Raw genomic sequence first — 19,190 nt, forward strand, 5'->3', positions numbered from 1 at the left:
TAAAACACAAAACTCTAAAACTCCTAGAAAATAACTTAGGAAAACTTGGGTATGATTATGACATTTTAGATACAAGACCAAAGTCACGATCCAAGAAAGAAATAATTGATAAGTTGGATTTCATTAAAATTAAAAACTTCTGCTCTGCAGAAGACAATATCAAGAGAATGAGAAGATAAGCCACAGACTGGGAGAAAATATTCACCAAAGACATATCTGATAAAGGACTGTTATCCAAAATGTACAAAGAATTCCTTAAACTCAACAATGAGAAAATGAACAACCCAGTTGAAAAATGGGCCAAAGACCTTAACAGACACCTCATCAAAGAAAATATACAGATGACAAATAAGCATATGAAAAAATACACAACACCATATGCCATCAGGGAAATACAAATGAAAACAACAGTGAGATACCACTACATACTTATTAGAATGACCAAAATCTGGAACACCGACACCACCAAATTCTGGCAAGGATGTAGAGCAACAAGAACTCTCACTCATTACTGTTGGGAATGCAAAATGGTACAGCCACTTTGGAAGAAAGTTTGGCAATTTCTTACAAAACTAAACATACAATTTCACAATCATGCTCCTTAGTGTTTAACCAAATGAATTAAGAACTTACGTCCACACAAAAATTTGCACACAGATATTTATAGCAGCTTTATTCATAATTGCCAAAATGTGGAAGCAAACAAGATGTCCTTCAGTAGGTGAGTTAGTAAATAAACTGTGGTACATCCAGACAATGGAATATTATTCAGTGCTGAAAAAAAAGAGCTTTCAACTCATGAAAATACATGGGGGAAGCTTAAATGCATATTACTAAGTGAAAGAAGCCAATCTGAAAAGACTACATACTGTATGATTCCAACTATATAACACTGTGGAAAAGGCAAAACTATGGAGACAGTAAAAAGATCAGTGGTTGCCAGAGGTTGGGAGGGGAGGAGGAATGAATAGGTGGAGCATGGTATTTTTAAGGCAGTGAAAATATTCTGTATGATACCATAATGATGAATACATATCATTAACATAAAAAGCTATATCCAATATAATTTAAATTTTCTTTGTGCAAAAATTACTTTGAAGCCCAATCATCAGCTTTCATTGTATTTTAGAAATTCAGAAGGGCCAAATAATGGTGAGTTGTAGTTGATAAAATGACAGTAAGATAATTTACTGAATTTAAGTATTTTTTCATTTTTGATAATACGCTTGAACTAATTTTTTTGAAAATCCAGCCAGAATAAAAATACATACATCATAAATGAGATCTCCCACTGGCACTTCCTGCTTCCCTGCCCCCCTCTTCTTTTTTTATAACAGATTTATTGAGGTATAATTTACATATGGTAATATTCACCCTTTTTATATGCTCAGTTCTATGAATTTTGACAAAAGAATATCACCACTTACAGTCAAAATATATAACATTTCATTACTCCAAAAACTTCCCTCATGCTCATCTACAATGAGTCATTTCCCCTCACCCTTCCTCCTGGCATGCACTGATCTGTTTGACCCCACAGTTTTGCCTTTTCAGAATTACATATAAATGGAATCATTGGTGTCTGGCTTCTTTTCACTTAGCATAATGCCTTTGAGAATTGTCCAAGTTGTTGCCTGTTTCAATATCAATAGTTCATTCCTATTTATTGCAGAGTTGTATCCCATTGTCTTAATGTATATCCACGTATTTATCCATTCACCAGTTGAAGTACAATTTGAGTTATTGCCACGTTTTGGCAGTTATGAAAAATCTGCAAAAACATCTAGGTACAGGTTTTTGTATGAATATAATTTTTCATTTATCTTGGGTAAATACCCAGGAGAATGATTTTAGGGTCATATGGTAATTGTATGTTTAACTTTTTTTTTTTAATTTATTTTTGGCTGCATTGGGTCTTAGTTGTGGCACGTGGGATCTTCGTTGAGGCAGGCGGGCTGTTCATTGTGGCGTGCGGGCTTCTCTCTAGTTGTGGCATGTGGGTTTTCTCTTCTCTAGTCGTGGCGCACAGGCTCCAGGGTGCATGGGCTCTGTAGTTGTGGCGCACGGGTTCCAGAGCATGTGGGCTCTGTAGTTTGCGGCACACGGGCTCTAGTTGAGGCGTGTGAGCTCAATAGTTGTGGCGTGCAGGCTTAGTTGCTCCTCGGCATAGGGGATCTTAGTTCCCTAACCAGGGATAGAACCTGAGTCTCCTGCATTGTAAGGTGGATTCTTTTTTTTTTTTTTTTAACATCTTTATTGGGGTATAATTGCTTTACAATGGTGTGTTAGTTTCTGCTTTACAACAAAGTGAATCAGTTATACATATACATATGTTCCCATATCTCTTCCCTCTTGCGTCTCCCTCCCTTCCACCCTCCCTATCCCACCCCTCTAGGTGGTCACAAACCACCTAGCTGATCTCCCTGTGCCATGCGGCTGCTTCCCACTAGCTATCCACCCTACGTTTGGTAGTGTATATATGTCCATGCCACTCTCTCACTTCGTCACAGCTTACCCTCCCCCCCCATATCCTCAAGTCCATGCTCTAGTAGGTCTGTGTTTTATTCCCATCCTACCTCTAGCCATAAAAAGAAATGAAACTGAGTTATTTGTAGTGAGGTGGATGGACCTGGAGTCTGTCATACAGAGTGAAGTAAGTCAGAAGGAGAAAAACAGATACCGTATGCTAACACATATATATGGAATCTAAGGAAAAAAAATGTCATAAGGTGGATTCTTTACCACTGGACCACCAGGGAAGTCCCCCTGTATGTTTAACTTTTAAGAAGCTGCCAAACTGTTTTCCAAAGCAGGTATACCATTTTGCATTCCCATCAACAGTGTATGAGATTTCCAGTTCCTCTATATCCTCACCAGTACTAGGTATTGTCATTTAAAAAAAAAAAGCCTTTTTAGTGGTTGTATAGGGGTATCTCATTGTGGTTTTAATAAGTATTTCTTGAATGATTAATGATATTGAGCATCTTTTCATGTGCTCAATTGTCATTCATGTACTGTGTTTGTGTGTAAAATGTCTGTTCAAATCTTTTGCCCATATTTTAAATTGGATTGTTTGCTGTCTTATTGAGTTGTGAGAGTCAACTCACACTTGTACTCTGGATGCCAGTCTTTTATCAATGTGTGTATTGTAAATACCTTTCCCAATCTGTGGTTTGCCCTTTCATTTTCATAACAGCACTTTTCAAAGAACAGAAGTTTTACACTTTGATGAAGTCTAATGTATCAATTTTTTAATGGATCACATTTTTGGTAATTATCTATGAAATCTTTGCCTAACTAAAGGTCAAAAAGATTTTCTCCTATACTTTCTTCTAGAAGTTTTAAGTTTTACATTTGAGTCTATGATCCATTTGTATTAATTTTTATGTATGATGTGACTATTGGTATTTATAAAGCTCTCATACATATGATCACATCTGATAATCTTTAGATTAAAATAAAACTTTGGGGAAGGCACATGGAGAATTTTAATTCCCATTTTACAGATGAGAAGTCAGAGGATTAGAGAAGTGCTGTGTGATTTGCTCAAGGTCCCATAGCTGATAAGAGGTGAAATTGAAAGGTATAAGGTAAAATTGTGATGAGAGTTCGGGTCTCCTGCGGTCTCAGGCCAGTACTGTTGGAGCCAGCCAGCTAAGACTCAAGATGACACCCACAGGAAAGCAAAGATTGCCAGTGGAGATCTGAGCAACCTATTAGGCACTGAGGAAAGAGACTCAGACAATGGACTAGTCTAACCTCAGACTGCACTCCTCTGCCTCATTTGGGGCTCCACAATTGAAGAGAGCCAGAAGCTGGCCTGGCATCCTGTTCAGGTGACACTCAATGAATACTTTTTGATGATGATGATGAAGACTAGGAACGTGTTAAGAGGAGAGCTCTCAAAGTAATACAGAATTAGAAATTAAAGCTAAGAAGAAATATTAATGAAACTAAGAATTGTTTAGCCTAGAAAACAGAGGCCTACAATGAAACTTGATACAGCCTTCAAACAAAAAAAGCTTGGGCTTTCTTTCCGAGGGCTGAGCAAGGGGAAATGGTCTAGAAGAATCCAAGTAAAAGGGCAAATTTCTTCCTCCCTGTTGAGGATTGTTACAGACACTTAAGAGCCTTTATAAACAGAATAAACTCTTCTTATTTGAGTTTGGAGTCAGGGATTTGCCAAACATGGGCTCTGATGAAGGATTTCAGCATGAGAGTTAGTTGACCCTCTTGCATAGTGTCCTTATAAATCTTTGAGTGTCTCCTGAACCTGACCTGTACAATTCCAGGAGCCCTTTGTCTGTGGCCTTCCCTACTCCTTAGTCTTAGCATCTTCACAGGACTGTTCCAATGACCAAGAGAAGTCTTACCTAAGCTCCTGAAGGCTTAATTAATTCTCATGTTCCTTGGCACTGAAGCCAAGTAGCCCAATGCCTAAGGCTATAAATCTGGCTTAGCATTCCTGGAAGGAAGCTTGAATTGTTGGCTAGTCCAAATCTGACCACAGTGCTTGAATCCCCTGTTTTATATCTACCTCTGCTTGCATACCTCCAATGATGGGAAGCTTCATTCATCCCAGTAAGAGATATAATACAATGAACATTGGACTAGAAATAAGGAGAGTTAGGTTTGAGTCCCAGCTCTGCCACTTAACTTGCTGTGTGATCTTTGGCAAGTCCCTTCACATTTCTGGAGCTGTTTCTTTATCAGTAAAACAGTTGTAGAGGAATCTCTTTGTTTTAGTTTGTGTTTGTTTAACTGCTATAACAAATAGCCCTAGAAAATTCAGTAGCTTAAAGGACGTTTCTTTACTTCTTATGTAACATTCAGGGCAGGGGTTCCAGATTGGAGAGAGAGGGGGAACTTCACTCCATTCAGAGACCCAGACAGAACTGATGGCAGTTCTGCCAGTCTTAATACATGGCTTCCAAGGTCACTCTGCCATTATAGCTCCCAAGTAAGCAGAAACATCATGGTAGTCTTTTTATGGTCCAGGCCTGGAAGTGGTATTTGTCTGTTTTACCCACATGCTATTGGTCAGAGTTCAGTCACATGGTCAAGCCAAACAGCTGAACAGGCTAAGAAATGTAGTGTAGCTGTGTGGTAGCTAGCTAGAAGTCTCCATCACAGACTTGCTCTCTAAAGGCTCCCTGCCCCAGCTTTGACGTTCTGGGTATGCTTATGAACTAGACTCCTGGTTCTCACATTGCTTTGTTACAGGCACTTTGAAAATTGCCTAACCTCACTGACCATCAGGGACTAGCAGGCTGGCAGTGCAGACCAAGGCAATGCCCCCAGTGAAAGGCCAGAGAAGATATGAGATACCAGCCGCACCACCAGGTAACACATTAAACTAAGGTGTCTTTGTGCTTCTTTTCTCTGCAGCATGGGTAGGAGCCCTCTCAATGGGCATGATCTTCTTCTGTTCTCCCATTGTGAGTATATTCACTGATCGATTGGGCTGCCGAATCACAGCAACTGCAGGGGCTGCCGTCGCTTTCATTGGCCTCCATACCAGCTCCTTCACCAGGTAAGGCTAGGAGTTGCTGTCCATTTGCCCAAGGCTGAGGGTTGGCTTCTTTCTGGGCCTCAACTAGACACTCTTCTCATTGTAGAATCCCCTGTGGCCCTTTCCATGTAGGATCCTCAAGACCCTGCTCCCAGGAATTATTGTCCAATGGGATTCATCTTGGTAGGGTCCCCAGGACACATTGGTAGGGAATATACCCAAGGAGGACCCAAGAGTTCCAAAGTGGTGGGAGGATCCTAAGCTTGGGCATTCATACTGCTGGGCCCAAGTCAAATTTTGGCCACTGAATGGCAATGGAACAATTCATGAGTACCATTCCCCTCTTTGGGCCTCAATTTTTATACTGTAACATGAGGAGATTAGATCAGGTCTTTTCAGGTGTCTTCCAGCTCTGCCATTCTATTTCCCTTCAATATGCCACACATCTCATGACCTCAACTGCCCTCCTGGAAATGAACTTCTGGAGTAAGCCCATGTGAACACCTACCATTACAGGATTCCTAAGGTAATCTTATGCTGAAAAAGAGGTCAGCTGAGCCCAAGGCTGTTTAGCATTTCTGGTCCTTTTCCATTTCTGGATGGCAATGTATGGATGATTTGGAACAGATAAAGATTCATGTCTTGGGTGTGAGAAGGGATGTTTAGCAGCCTCCCTCACTGAGATAAAGACCCAGCACCCAGCTACCCAACTAGGCCTAAGCTAAGTAAACTCAAACTCTGGTCCCATAGGTCCTACTGGCAGAAACTGGTAGTGTCGGACAAGGAGCAGGCTACAAGTTCATTTTCTGCTTTCTTTCTGCCAGCTCTCCAGAAGCATGTCTGTAGGGGAGGAGAGAAGTAAAAACCCTCCACCACAGCCTGAGGAATATGGGATTCCTAAAGAACTCCAATGACTTTCTGCCAAAGACACTTTGGGAGTTATGGTACCTCCTACTTCCAATCTGCCTGGGCTGGTGTAGGAGAATGCCAGCCTGGAGACATGGCTAGCTTATCAGAGACTTGCTTTCTGAGCTTGGCTCCCCAGAGAAGGACCATGGTTATGCTCTCCAGGCCTAAGGTTCCACTCACAGCAGAGAATGATAATTGTGTTCTGCTACAACTGGGCCTTGTGAGGTTGAGCCAGCTTTCTTTATGACTTGAGCATTTCCGGCTGCCCAGCCCACCCTCCAGCAGAGCTTGGATCTGGCCTGCAATGGTTTCCTGGCTTGGTCCCATCCAACTGGGACAGAGGCAGGGAAAACCATATCCTGTCTGTAATCTGCTCAGTCCTCCCAGGGCAGCAGCTCCAAGCCCTTTCAGGACCCCTCTGGTGGTCGGCCTCATTTGCCCTCAGCAAGCTCGTGTCTGGCTCCTTGTGGGAAGGAGCTAGGCCTCATAAGCGGCTCCAGTCTCAGAGCTACACAGCAGAGGCCTGTTTTTTAAGGCCAAGCAGAGCAAAGTGTAAACAAATTAGCAACATACGGATCCCATTTTCCTTCCAATCCACATGAGCTCAGTTACAGGAGGGGAAGGAGCTCAGATGTGCTTTCTCCTGGCATTCTTCTTTAGGCACATTGGAGTAGGCGTTCTGTTCTCCAGCCCCTAAGCTCCTCCCCCACCCCCTTTGCCCTTTCTGCAAGAACATCTTCAAAGCCAAGAAACTTTCTGGATGGCTTCACATCCAGTGGAAAAATGGTTCTGCTTGTGGTTAGAACTCCAAGTCATCTTTCCTGTTGCTTGAATCAGGGCTCTGAGTTCCTTTGGATGGTGTGAGGTGGGGCAAAGTTCAGGCAGGGGTGGGGAGGCCTTGGCAAGCCTGCTCAGGGGCCTTCTGCCTTTGGGCCCAGCTAGAAATAGATCCACCACACAGCTCCCTGAACTGAATCCCATGCTTTGCTCCCACTGGCCACCTCCCTGAGGGTTTCCCTCAGACCTTCATAACTCCTCTCCCTTAGACAAGGCCCCCAGCCCAGGTCAATCCCAAATGGTACTTAGGTTCTAATGGGAGGAAGCCCCAGGAATCTGACAGAAGAGGAGCAGTTGGCTTAGCTATGTGTTCTAAGTAGAGGCAACCCTTTTGAAACCAAAGCCCTTGCTCATGTCCAATGAATGCAAGCAGATAGAAAGAAATGATGATGATAGCTGTCTTGGAATCATGAGTACTAGCATCACTTCATCTCTGCAGCATAGGTCCAGTCCTTTAGTATGAGGACTGGATCTATCTATGGAGAAGAACTGCCTGACCATGGAAAGTATTAGGTTATTACGTGGTCAGATAAGAAGTATTGCAAAATATGTGGAGACATCAAAAAGAAAACAAAGTTTTTCACTAGTTTGTGCCAGTATCATCTGAGGGCAATTGTCCAGCCAAGCTGACCTTCCCATGGCCTTTTCCCTTCTGATACTTTGCCTTCTGTTATAGAAGTTTATAGTCAAAGCAGGGCCTAAGGGTTTTAAGCCAGAGCCTCTCTTACTTGGCCAGGCCCACAACTTCTTTGAGTTTCCAGTTCCCATCAAGCAGCCAAGCTACTCTGGGAAGCTAGTCCATATCATGTCCAGCAACAGGAGCCAGGCTTTGGAAGTTATAGAAACTCCTTACCTTAGGATCCCCATGGAAATTATCTAGGGCCTGGAGTAAAGGGTCTTGGGACATCCAGACCATGGGCATGGTTGGGGAGGGGGTGTCTCTCAGAATACCACCAACCATTCTGTGAAATATTAAGGGCCCTGAGCATGAAGAAAGACACTGAAGAGTCCTATGGAGGGTCTCAACCTTCTAGAATCTTGGCTCCTTGCAGAACTTTCTTGTTACTTGGGATAAAGCTTTGGTTACCAGCCCAACCATGGTGTCTAGGTGAGCAGTAGGTGTAACTATTCTCTCTAAGGCACTGACTTACTCTTTGTAGCCCCTCATCCAGACTTTGCATAGGCTAGTTTTGGCTTTCTTTTGAACAGTACTCTCTGATAGGATGCTATGATTCAAACTAGAGTCACACAGACTTAGATTCAAGTCCAAGCTTTGCTGATCCCCAGTTATGCTACCTTGGGTAAATTACTTTACTTCTCTGAGCCTCTGTCTCCCCATCTACAAAATGGGGATCAGAAGGTCCTATTCCTTGTCTATTCTGAGGGTCAGTAGTAACTGGGGCAGTGGGTTAAGGGTGGGGGTATGCAGATCTCAGGAGGGTGAGGGGGGAAGGGCAGGTGGATTGCTGGTCAGGCTTCTGAGGATAGCTCTTGGTGTCTCTCCCACAGCTCACTAAGCCTGCGTTACTTCACCTACGGGATTCTCTTTGGTTGTGGCTGTTCCTTCGCCTTTCAGCCATCTCTCGTCATCCTGGGCCATTACTTCCAACGCCGTCTGGGTCTGGCCAATGGTGTGGTGTCTGCTGGGAGTAGCATCTTCTCCATATCCTTCCCCCTCCTCATCAAAACGCTGGGGGCTAAGATCAAGCTCGCCCAAACCTTCCAGGTGCTGAGTACCTTTATGTTTATTCTTACGCTGCTTTCACTCACCTACCGACCCCTCCTGCCCAGCTCGCAGGACACCCCAAGCAAGAGAGGTGTCCACACCCTGTGCCAACGCTTTCTGGCTCAGCTCAGGAAGTACTTCAACATGCGAGTGTTCCGCCAACGTACCTACCGCATCTGGGCCTTCGGGATCGCTGCTGCTGCCCTTGGCTACTTCGTTCCCTATGTACACTTGGTGAGGAATACCAGGGTGGATCCACCCTACCCGACCCCAAGAAGTTGCCCTTAACCTGCCTGAAGTCCAGAGGGTAGGAGCAGAAGACATTGAAAGGGCAGACCTGGAACCTTTGGAGAAAGACAAAACAGTGGTTGGAGAGACCCAGAGTAGGAAAGAGCACAGGCTGAGGGAAGACCTCAGTGGGAAATGGGGGAAGTTGCTCAGGGGGAGGCCTATGCCTATGGTTTCCCCCACTGATAAATCTAGATGGATTTTCAGGAGAAGATAAGCATCACCGGGATACAGGAGGCTGCCCCAGATGACCCAATGATAGGGTTTTCTTTTCTTTCTTTTTTTCTTTTTTTAAATTTATTTGGCAGTGCTGGGTCTTCGTTGCAGTGCCTGGTCTCTTCGTTGCAGCGTGTGGGCTTCTCTAGTTGTGGCGCATGGGCTCAGTAGTTGCAGCATGTGGGCTCAGTGGTTGCAGTGCTTGGGCTCTCTAGTTGCAGCATGCAGGCTCTAGAGCATGCAGGCTCAGAAGTTGCAGCACGCCGGCTTAGTTGTGGTATGTAGGATCTTAGTTCCCCAGCCAGGGATCACCAGGCCCCCTGCATTGGGAGCACGGAGTCTTAACCATTGACCACCAGGGAAGTCCCTCAATGATAGAGTTTTCTAAGAGTGTGTCTTATGGAATGCTAGTCTTTGGGGTCAAGTAATTTTGTTTAAGAAATAACATATACTAGATTTCTCTAGCTTCATAATGTGTAGCAGTCTTTTAAAGGTACCAAAAATCCTGCTGTAAAGAAATCAATTCAGCTTTGTTTAACCACCATACACCCAACTTACATGGCCACAGATTTGTTGGTTGTAGTCCAGCTGTTATCTTCCACAGACTTTGTGTTTCTTAAAGCACACTTTTGGAATATTACCTGGAAGTTAGTGGATCCTTCTCCCTTGGTGACCTGCTGTTACCCCAGGCTGTCAGTTCCAGGTCAGGGAATGAGGAGATAATAGGGGAACCCTTGGACTTTTTTCAGTTGTTAAGGCTGTATTCTGTCCTGCCAGGGCTTGGAAGGGGCTTAGAGACACCCACTGCCCTCAGCTGTTGCTCAGAAACCCAGAATCCAGAGAGCCAGGGGATATGCAGCCTTTTAAGTTGTTAGAAACAGCCAGAGAGCTTGTTCTGGAGCTAAGGCTATAAGGGAGGGAGCTGCAGGAGAAGGAACTCTTGCCATGGTCCAGGGAAGTAAGCAGTAGAGGGTTCTGGGTATGCCAACAATTAACCAGCCAGCTCTTCTTCTTCCTCTTATCCCGGGGGCCTGGTGCTATGCTTTTCAGATGAAGTATGTGGAAGAGGAATTCTTGGAAATCAAGCAGACCTGGGTGCTCTTGGTGTGTATTGGAGCTACCTCAGGCCTTGGGCGCCTTGTGTCAGGCCGTGTCAGTGACTCCATTCCTGGACTTAAGAAGATCTACTTGCAGGTGAGTGTGACCACCCTGTCTACTGTGGGGAGAACAGCCTGCCACAGATGCTAGGTTATCTCCAGCCTTTGGGATACAATGGTAGGATGTATAACTGCTGTGGCCTGGGCCCCAGCTCTGACACCAGCTTGCTGTGTGACATGGGAAAGTCAATCAAATTCTCTAAGCCTCCGTTTCCCTTGCTTTCAAGTGAAGATCATCATCCTTGTTCTGCCTCCTTCATCAAAATGGAGTGAAGATGTAGTGAAAGCTGTCAGTGTAAATGGAACCTCTAAGAACACTTTCAAATAAAATGTTTATTAATAAAGGCTCTCCCATCTGTAAGAGGGAAACTGAAGCCAGGAGTTAGATGCTGCCCCCATTGAAGACTGAACTCATTGCTACCTTATACTCTCTTGGAGGGTCTTGAGCATCTGCAGTACTCTGTGGCCCAGTGTCTCTCTCCTCTAGGCCCAGACCCATCACTTCTTATACCTCCAGAGCTACTTGGCACCAAACACTGGCTCTCAAATGCCATCCTCTTGACGGACACCAAAAAATTGCCAGAAAAGGCCAGACCTCACTTGCCCTCTCTACACCTCACTTTCCTCTTTTGTGCAATGAGAATAATCCTTGCCTTTACTATCTCACCTGCAAGGTGAGGATCAAAAGGAATACAGGTGTGACCAGGCTTTGAGAAGTAAAAAGTGTTATAGCCATGCAAAGTGTTAATCCTTCTCACAGTGACACAGATAGCCTCATATTGTGGGCAGTAGCCATGTGGATGCTCGAGAGGCCACTTTTTGTGTGACCTGGGCTCTGGTCTGGCTTGAATACAGACTACTGCTCAAGCTGTCTGTCTTTGTCTACTGGGCAACAATATTGTCTTTCTGACCTGGCTCATGATTTTTGCTACAGCAGCTGGGTTTACCAGAAGGTGCCCAAGTGTGGAACCCTGTGAAGGGGTAACAGCAGCCCCAGAAAACATGTGGGTCACAAATAGTCCATCAGGAAGGTGGTTGAGTTCTGACTATCCTGGAGAAGTCCTAAAAGAACTTCCAAGGGGCCCTGACTATACACACAGCAGGGATTTCTCTGTCTTCTGATAGCCCCAAGTGTTTTCCTAAATACCCTCGTAAGTCTTGGATGAGGATATGATTAAGGTTTCCTGTTGTGTTTAACTTTGTGTTAGATTTGCAAGATCTAGTGAATCTGCTTTGTCAGAGCTCAGGGTGCCATTATGGTCCATCCAGTCCAACCTCTCATTACACTGATGGAGAAACTGAGGGAAAGACTCAGACAGTCATGGCAGAGCTGAACTCCTATGTAGCACTCTTCTCATATTCCACTTTATACTAAGTGATGGATGGCAGAACCAAGTCCCAGACATAAGTGACTAGACCAAGGTCAAACCAAAAGGCTGTGATTGAGATAAACCAATTATAAAATTTTAAATTCCTGTGCCAATATCAGCAAGACCTTACCTGGGTGGCTTTTTGCATAGGACTGTGTGTGGCTTTCCCAGCCTCTTCCACATGGCACCCCTGCGGGTCTTCCCTGTCAATATCAGCAACTCCAAGATGCCAAAGAGTGCTGGAGTGCAGGGTAAGCTAGTATTGGGCCAGGGCTTTATCTTGAGGAAAAGCAGCAGCCCTTGCCTAGCCATATAGCTCATTTCTCACTGCAGTCCCTAGGAGAGAGGTAGGGCCCAAGCAGTTTTTGCTTTGTATTGTGCAGAGGGAGTTCCAAGAGAGGCAGAGGCATTAGCTAGTTAGAAGAAGAACTAGGCTTATGGCCCAGTGCTTCTGCTGACCATTTCCCCTACCCACCCAACAATCTCTCCCCTCTTCCACTCTTACTTGACCCAGTGTTACCACTTAGAATAATATAAAATAATCTTGGAACTTTTTAGCTGAAACATATCTTCATCAACTTGTAGTCCAAATTCTCCATTTTACAAACTGAGGAACTGAGGCCCAGAGAGGCAAAGTGATTTGTTCAAACTCATTGTGCTGGTAAGTGTCTCAGGCTGAGAGCACAAAACAATGAGTGAACTTCTCTCTCTTGAGCTACTCAAGATACTCCATCACGAGGATTTGCCTCCCTTTCTCCCCGGGTCAGATCCAGGAGTACTGGTCTGGGAGAGAAAAGGAGTGTACACAGCTTCAGGTTCTGAAGAGCCATCCACTAGACTTTGTGGTTCCTACTACTGACAAAGACAGGCACATGTGTCTGGTGTCAAGCCCCTGGACAGTCTGTTGGTAAGGAAATGGTGACAACCTGCAGGACAACCTCACTTTGGGCCAATTCTTGAGGCCTGATTCTCAGTTCCAAGAGGGATTTTTAATTTCCGAACCTTGGCAAGGCCTCGTGGAGGATGTTAAGAGGCAGCTAGATACAGTAGATAGTAATTACAGCCAATTGAAATCAGTTAATGGGGTCCTTTGTATTATATAATGGTATTAACTCCTTAATTGCCATACCATTATGACTTGGTTGATAGGTGGGTCTGGTTTTATCTTACAGTTGTACATGAATCTCCTAGAGGAGAAACTGGGATATCTGGGTTCTTATTCCTAGATTCTGCCTAGCTGTCCCAAAACATCTTGGGCAAAGTTCAAAAGTCCCTCAACAAAGAGATTTCCTCAGATGGCATGACCAGGACATTTCTTATCCTCTCCAAAATCCAACCAATTAGCCTAACAAACCCATTGGCAGCAACAACACAGAAAATCTTTAGTGCTTGAAATAGCCTTGACCCTCCTACCTGCCTTCCATGTGGTGATGTGGTGATGTACCCTTACCATGTGGTGACTTACACTTCCTGGGTAAGTCAGCCTGCCTGTGTGAACTATTAGAAAATCCCGGATCCTGTCAAGGCCTTGGTTAACAGATCAGGCCTTAGCCCTGACCCTGGGACAACCTGGCTCTGCTGGCCACAGTGGGTGGAGTCCAGGTCTTCAGTCTGGCTCACGGACACAGGTTGCAGATGACCTTCATCAAAAGGCCAGCTGTGTTTCCAGTGGCCCTTATCTCTATTGAGAGGGAAAAACCAGTCTCTGGAAAGGCAGCTTCTTTACTTCAGAGTCATTTTGCTCAGCCCAAAGAAAGCCCAGTGGCTAGTCAGTGCCCCCTGGACTGGCTTCAGGCTCCCTAGACCTCTTCCTAGTGTCTTGGTTCTCCTTAGAGCCCCCTTTGTTGCCTTCGCAGGGTGCCCAGACAAGCCCAGAAGCCCCCAGAGCCATAACGTCTGAGTGTCTGAGATGGGTGGTGTGTCCCATGTCCTAAAGCCTAAGGAACCTGGGTGAACCTCCCAATGGCCTCCTTCATACCAAGGTGTTTTCTAAAAGCAGTCTCCCACAAAAATGGGGACTGACTCCTTCCTCATTTCAGGAAGCTGTGCCTTCCATTCATGCCCCCATCTAATCGTTATTCAATTATTCAAGTCATCCTCACTTCCTCCCCTTCCTCTTCCCATATCTAACATGGATCTGAAAATACCAGCATGGTCTGATCCCAGACCCTGTTGCCTGGGGCAGACAAACACAGGATCAGAAAGCAGCAACAGCAATTCCCTTTATCTCAGAGTCCAATTAAAAGACAACTTCCTGAGGACAGGAGCAATGCCTCCTCTTTTTAAAGTCTAGACAGAATCAAAGTTAAATAGGGGCTCTCTTAAAATCTTTAAATCCTAAGTCCTTCTAAGCAGGACTTAGAAGGGGCCTAAGTAACTAGTCCACTGGGCTCTCTGTTGATATCCCCTTGCCCCATTTTATAGACGGTAGAAACGAGGCCCTGAGAAAGGAGATGTGATTTACTATGTGGTCTTGGCAGGCAAGCACAACATGACCTCAGGCTGTTGCTCCTTTAGGTCATCTCCTTCCTGCTCCTGGGCCTGATGTCCATGATGATTCCCCTCTGCCGGGGCTTCGGGGGCCTCATCGTTGTCTGCCTCTTCCTGGGCCTGTGTGATGGCTTCTTCATCACCATCATGGCCCCCATCGCATTTGAGCTGGTGGGCCCAATGCAGGCCTCACAGGCCATTGGCTACCTCCTGGGCATGATGGCCTTGCCGATGATTGCCGGACCCCCCATTGCAGGTGAGGTTAATATTGCAGGGAGGGCATGAGTGGGGGAGTCCTGTCTTCCTTGGGACCTAGATCTCCTAAGCACCTCTGCTTAAAGTCCCTTTTCTCCCTCTTTTCTATTTAAGCAGCCTCGTCAGAGTGCATGAAACCCCTTACCGCTATTGGTGAAAGAGACTAAGGACAGTATATGTGCATGGATTCATTTGGGGGGATGGGCTTTTCATGGCTGTATATCTGTTGCTGTGGGGTTTTATTGTAGACAGCATGGCTGATTCTGGGACGGTAGAGAGAGAAATGGGTTTGGCCTTCCTGACCATTCTATTGATCCAGAATCTTCTCTGTCTCTCTTTACAGGCAAGTAATTATTTGGAAGGTAGTTGAGCAGGAGGAGAAGAGAAAGTGGGCCCTGGTTTTATTAAGACTTAGAGATACCCCCTCCTCCTCTACCAGCTTCTGAACTGAGCCTGTAGAAAAGATTTGATTAAGAACACAACCCAGGACTGGACCAATGAGGCTCACTTCCAGCAGGCAACAGGCAAAGTGTTGGCTTGCCATCTTTCAGCACTCCCAATTTCTCTCTCCACTTCCAAGAAGGACATTGTTGGTACCCCAGAGAACTTAGGAAACAAGGAAAACTAATAAGAAGAAAACATCTTTTCCTTTCTTTAGGATTTATTGCAAATATTGATTCATGGGCTAGAGTCTCCTAGGCTGGCCAACTGGGCTAGCTCAACAAGTATTCCTTGAATACCAATTCTGTGTAAGGTGTTGTGAGGGCACTGGTCATGCTGTGTTACAGTGACAAAACCTTCTGCTCAGGCCCTTGTTCAACAGCCACACTGTCCACTGGGGGAGGGGAGCCTCTAACCAACTCCTGATCCCAAAGGTGGATCCCAGAATCCATATCTCTTTCCATTTTGCTTACCTCCTAAGCAGCCCCAGGGCCTACTTGCCTTTCTTCGGTAGTGTTTCTGGGCTCATCCTCCCTATGAGGTGTCCCACATTAGCTTCTGGAGGTGAGCAGGGAAGGCCCTGTATCCCATGCCAAACACATTTACCGTACTGGCAACCTAGAGGAACCCAGAGGGGCCAACCATATCTGTAACTGGAAGGAAGGATACACATACAGCCTCCTCTTAGGGCAAATGGGCACTTCAAAGAAAGGGAAAATAGGAACTTGACTGAATTGTTCCACAAGAACACTCTAGCCCAAGCTGGAGGTGGAAGGGTCTATCACTGTGAACCAAAACAAGTCTTGGTCATCTTCTGTGGAGTTCTTTTAGAGTAGCTTCCCTCCTAACTCCATACCTTGGAGTGACTAGACGTTAGCTGTAGCTTCATGAAAGTCAGAAATTGAGAAGCTTCATTTGCTTCTTTCATAACCTCAAGAGCCTTCAACCCCAGTGCCTCAGGGAGGAGCAGCCTGTCTTTGTAATAGAGGTTTTGTTTCTTCCATCTAGGAGTGTTTAAACTGAGGGGGCTCTCGGGTCAAGGCAGTACAGGCCAAGAGTCTCTGGATAGGCATTGTGATGGCCCCTAGAAGAGGCAGAGAGCACCTTTGTACAGGAGGGCAAAGCTGGGCTTGACTTGTCTCTGTTGACTTTTCAGGCCTCCTCCGCAACTGTTTTGGGGACTATCATGTGGCCTTCTACTTTGCCGGTGTGCCCCCCATCGTCGGGGCTGTAATCCTCTTGTTCGTCCCTCTGATGCATCAAAGGATGTTCAAGAAAGAGCAAAGGGATTCCAGCAAGGATAAGATGTTGACCCCTGACCCAGACCCCAATGGAGAGCTGCTGCCAGGCTCCCCCACCCCTGAGGAACCAATCTAATGCCTCTTATTTGCCATTGTGTGCTCCTCCCCAAACCTTTCCCTTCACCCTGCCCTGCTCAGCATTTACATTTTTGCCACCAGCACACTTGTTCCCAAACCTGCACATGCAGCATTTCAGCCACCTGACCATCCCCCTGGAGCCAAAGCTCCAGGTGTTCCAAACTCATTAACCAAATTCTCCCTGTGAATGCCTTTAAACTTGCCAGGGTCCTCTCCTCCCAGGATCTAGGAAAGCTTGGGATCACCCCCTCGCCTTTGGACCCTCTCCATATACTTTCTAACTCTTGGGGGAGGAGGAGGATGGGAACTCCTGGCCCAGCTTGTTAGTCACCCACTAAAAGCAACTGCCAAAGGTGCTACTGTGTCCCCAGGAGCCTGGTGGGAAGATCCAAGCCTCTGTGTGCTGAGGAGTTCCTTGCCATCTGTCCTTAGGAATCATTGCGGGGTGCGAGGGAAAGGGCATAGAGGTAAAATGAGACAAGGAGCCTTGTTTAGCCTCAGAGTCTCTGAGGGCTATGGCTTCCCAAGAGGTGTGGGTGACATCATTTTACAAGTGTACAGAGTCTCCCCATCATATGGTTGGTTAACAGTCTGCTTTCTTCTTTCCTTCCTCCTTTTTTTCCTCTACTGCCTCTTCTCCCTTCTCATCCCCCTCTATTTCTTTTTATGACTGTCATAGACTCGTGGGTGCTTGAAGAAAGGAGGGACCCAGAGCTTGGGCCAATCAGCCTCACCTTGGCTCAGCCCACCCCTAACACTAGCATCAATTCCACTCATCTCAGGCTGAGCCACATCTCATTTTTTGGCTCAAGCTGCTATAATCCTATACTGGAATAATAGAATATCACATAGGAAAGGGACCTTAAACACCGTAAAATTCCACTCACTGATTTTTTACAGATTTTCCAGGACAATGCATTAACCTGCAGGCTGTCCCAGCTCCCCATCTTTATATCCACCTGTCAAAATGTGAAGAAATTCCTTTCATCTCAGCAGGCAGAGGAAGACTGATGACAGGGGGAATGGCATGGTAGGGGGAAGAGCAATAGTTATGGACCTGGGGAAGGACCAACTCCATTTCTCATTATTCATGACGGGTCAACATTTCCACCTGGGCCAGGCCAGAAAAGGAACTGTTTGAGGGAAAATCCCATTCCCAACCTGGATCCCCCAAAGGTAGAGGCAGTAGCTGCACATAGGGTTGGAAAACTTCTAGGAAGAGGAAACCATCCTAGCCTTTACTACCCACTGTGTCCCCCATGCTGGGCATCCTGGACCACTCTACTTAGTGGGCATTAAAGGTGCCAGGAAAGGTAGACTCTGGACCATCTTCATCCCTCTGAAGTAGGTACCAGATGTTTCCCTATGCCTAAGCTCTGGGAAGCACTCTTGCTGAAGAGCATTTCCAGCCACGCTGTGTCCTGCCATCACAACTCACCTTATTAGGAGCTCAGCCTCTCTCCTCACTCAGCCTCTTTGTATTTCTCCCTATTCTGGGTCTTTTTCTACTGTGTTCCTATTACCCTAACCTTTCATCATCTTCTTACCAGGCATCCCTGGCTGTCACCTGGAGCTAACAGTGACTTGCCACCCCGAGCCAGGGCCATCCCAGGGCCAGGAGGATGAGATCGCCCCTGAGGAGCTCCAAAGAAGACAGTGGTCCCCACCCATGAGTTTTTCCGTTACAAACAGGCAGCTGGGGCATGGTTGGCCTCTGATGGCTTCATTCAAGGCCAAAGTCTGGAGCCCCCTCCCTTGGTCCCAGTCCAGCTCTTATCAATTCCCCAAAGGAAAACCCATTGGTTCTTGGCTCTGTGAATAGGAAGAGGCCTGCCTAATTATGATCCTGTTATCCCAAACAACAGTGGAACAGGAGGAGCTGGGCCCCAGGAGCTCTTTAAGTCCCAGAAGAGGCCATTGAAAATGTTGGAGCAACAAAGCCCCTGCTCCCATTGCTCCCTGCCCACTCCCACCAAGTCACCTGAGGGCAGTTCTGCAGGGCCTCCTTTGTTGCTCATGGTATGGATAGCTCTTAAGAATCAGGGTGCTACCCACTTCTCTCCAGATGAAGGAAAGATATTCACAGGTCCCAAATCTGCCCTATCAGTTGTCACATAACGTGGCATGGTGTCAGTTTACTTCTTCCACACATGTACGTGTGCATGTGCGTGCTTGTGCACTTTTGGAGAGAATGTTGGTTGGTGAAAGCAGCACAGTATTAATATTTAGGGTAAGATGCAGCCTCTTATGCACCACAGTTAAATCAAGGAGAACGAACAAAATTTGGGAGCTTGAGATCTGGGACATTTAAATCCTCAGAAGGTTTGGAACAAAATAAACATCTAAAAATCCAGCTTTGGTGTGTTACGTTGCCTACACGAGTGAAATAGTCTTAAAAATCCAGCTTTGGTGTGTATGTTGCCTACATGGGTGAAATAGTCTTAACCTGGTTAACAGCAGGAAGTTTAGTTTCAGAAGTGAAATCTCATTTCAAATCAAATTTCTGCCAGGGTCTGTACTCCTTTTCTTCTCCCTTGTAATTGATGGGGGAACTTAAATGGGCTAGTATAGCTGGGTTATACAGCCAGGCAGCAGCCTGGAATTGAGGGT

The 19,190-nt window shown here is 45.8% G+C and overlaps 1 protein-coding gene across 1 annotated transcript in view; it reads left to right on the forward strand.

Annotated features, from left to right (window-relative positions):
* Positions 1-18,933, forward strand: part of SLC16A2 (solute carrier family 16 member 2) — a 126,152-nt gene extending 107,219 nt beyond the window's left edge. The window contains exons 2-6 of the mRNA XM_024129509.2: positions 5,389-5,533; positions 8,768-9,218; positions 10,539-10,682; positions 14,533-14,761; positions 16,358-18,933. Of these exons, the coding sequence (XP_023985277.1) occupies positions 5,389-5,533; positions 8,768-9,218; positions 10,539-10,682; positions 14,533-14,761; positions 16,358-16,578 (1,190 nt within the window). The 3' untranslated portion in view covers positions 16,579-18,933. The remainder of the gene's footprint in view (positions 1-5,388; positions 5,534-8,767; positions 9,219-10,538; positions 10,683-14,532; positions 14,762-16,357) is intronic.
* Positions 18,934-19,190: the final 257 nt, after the last annotated feature.

This window comes from Physeter macrocephalus, chromosome 21 (genome assembly GCF_002837175.3).
Source record: "Physeter macrocephalus isolate SW-GA chromosome 21, ASM283717v5, whole genome shotgun sequence".
Lineage (NCBI taxonomy): Eukaryota > Metazoa > Chordata > Mammalia > Artiodactyla > Physeteridae > Physeter > Physeter macrocephalus.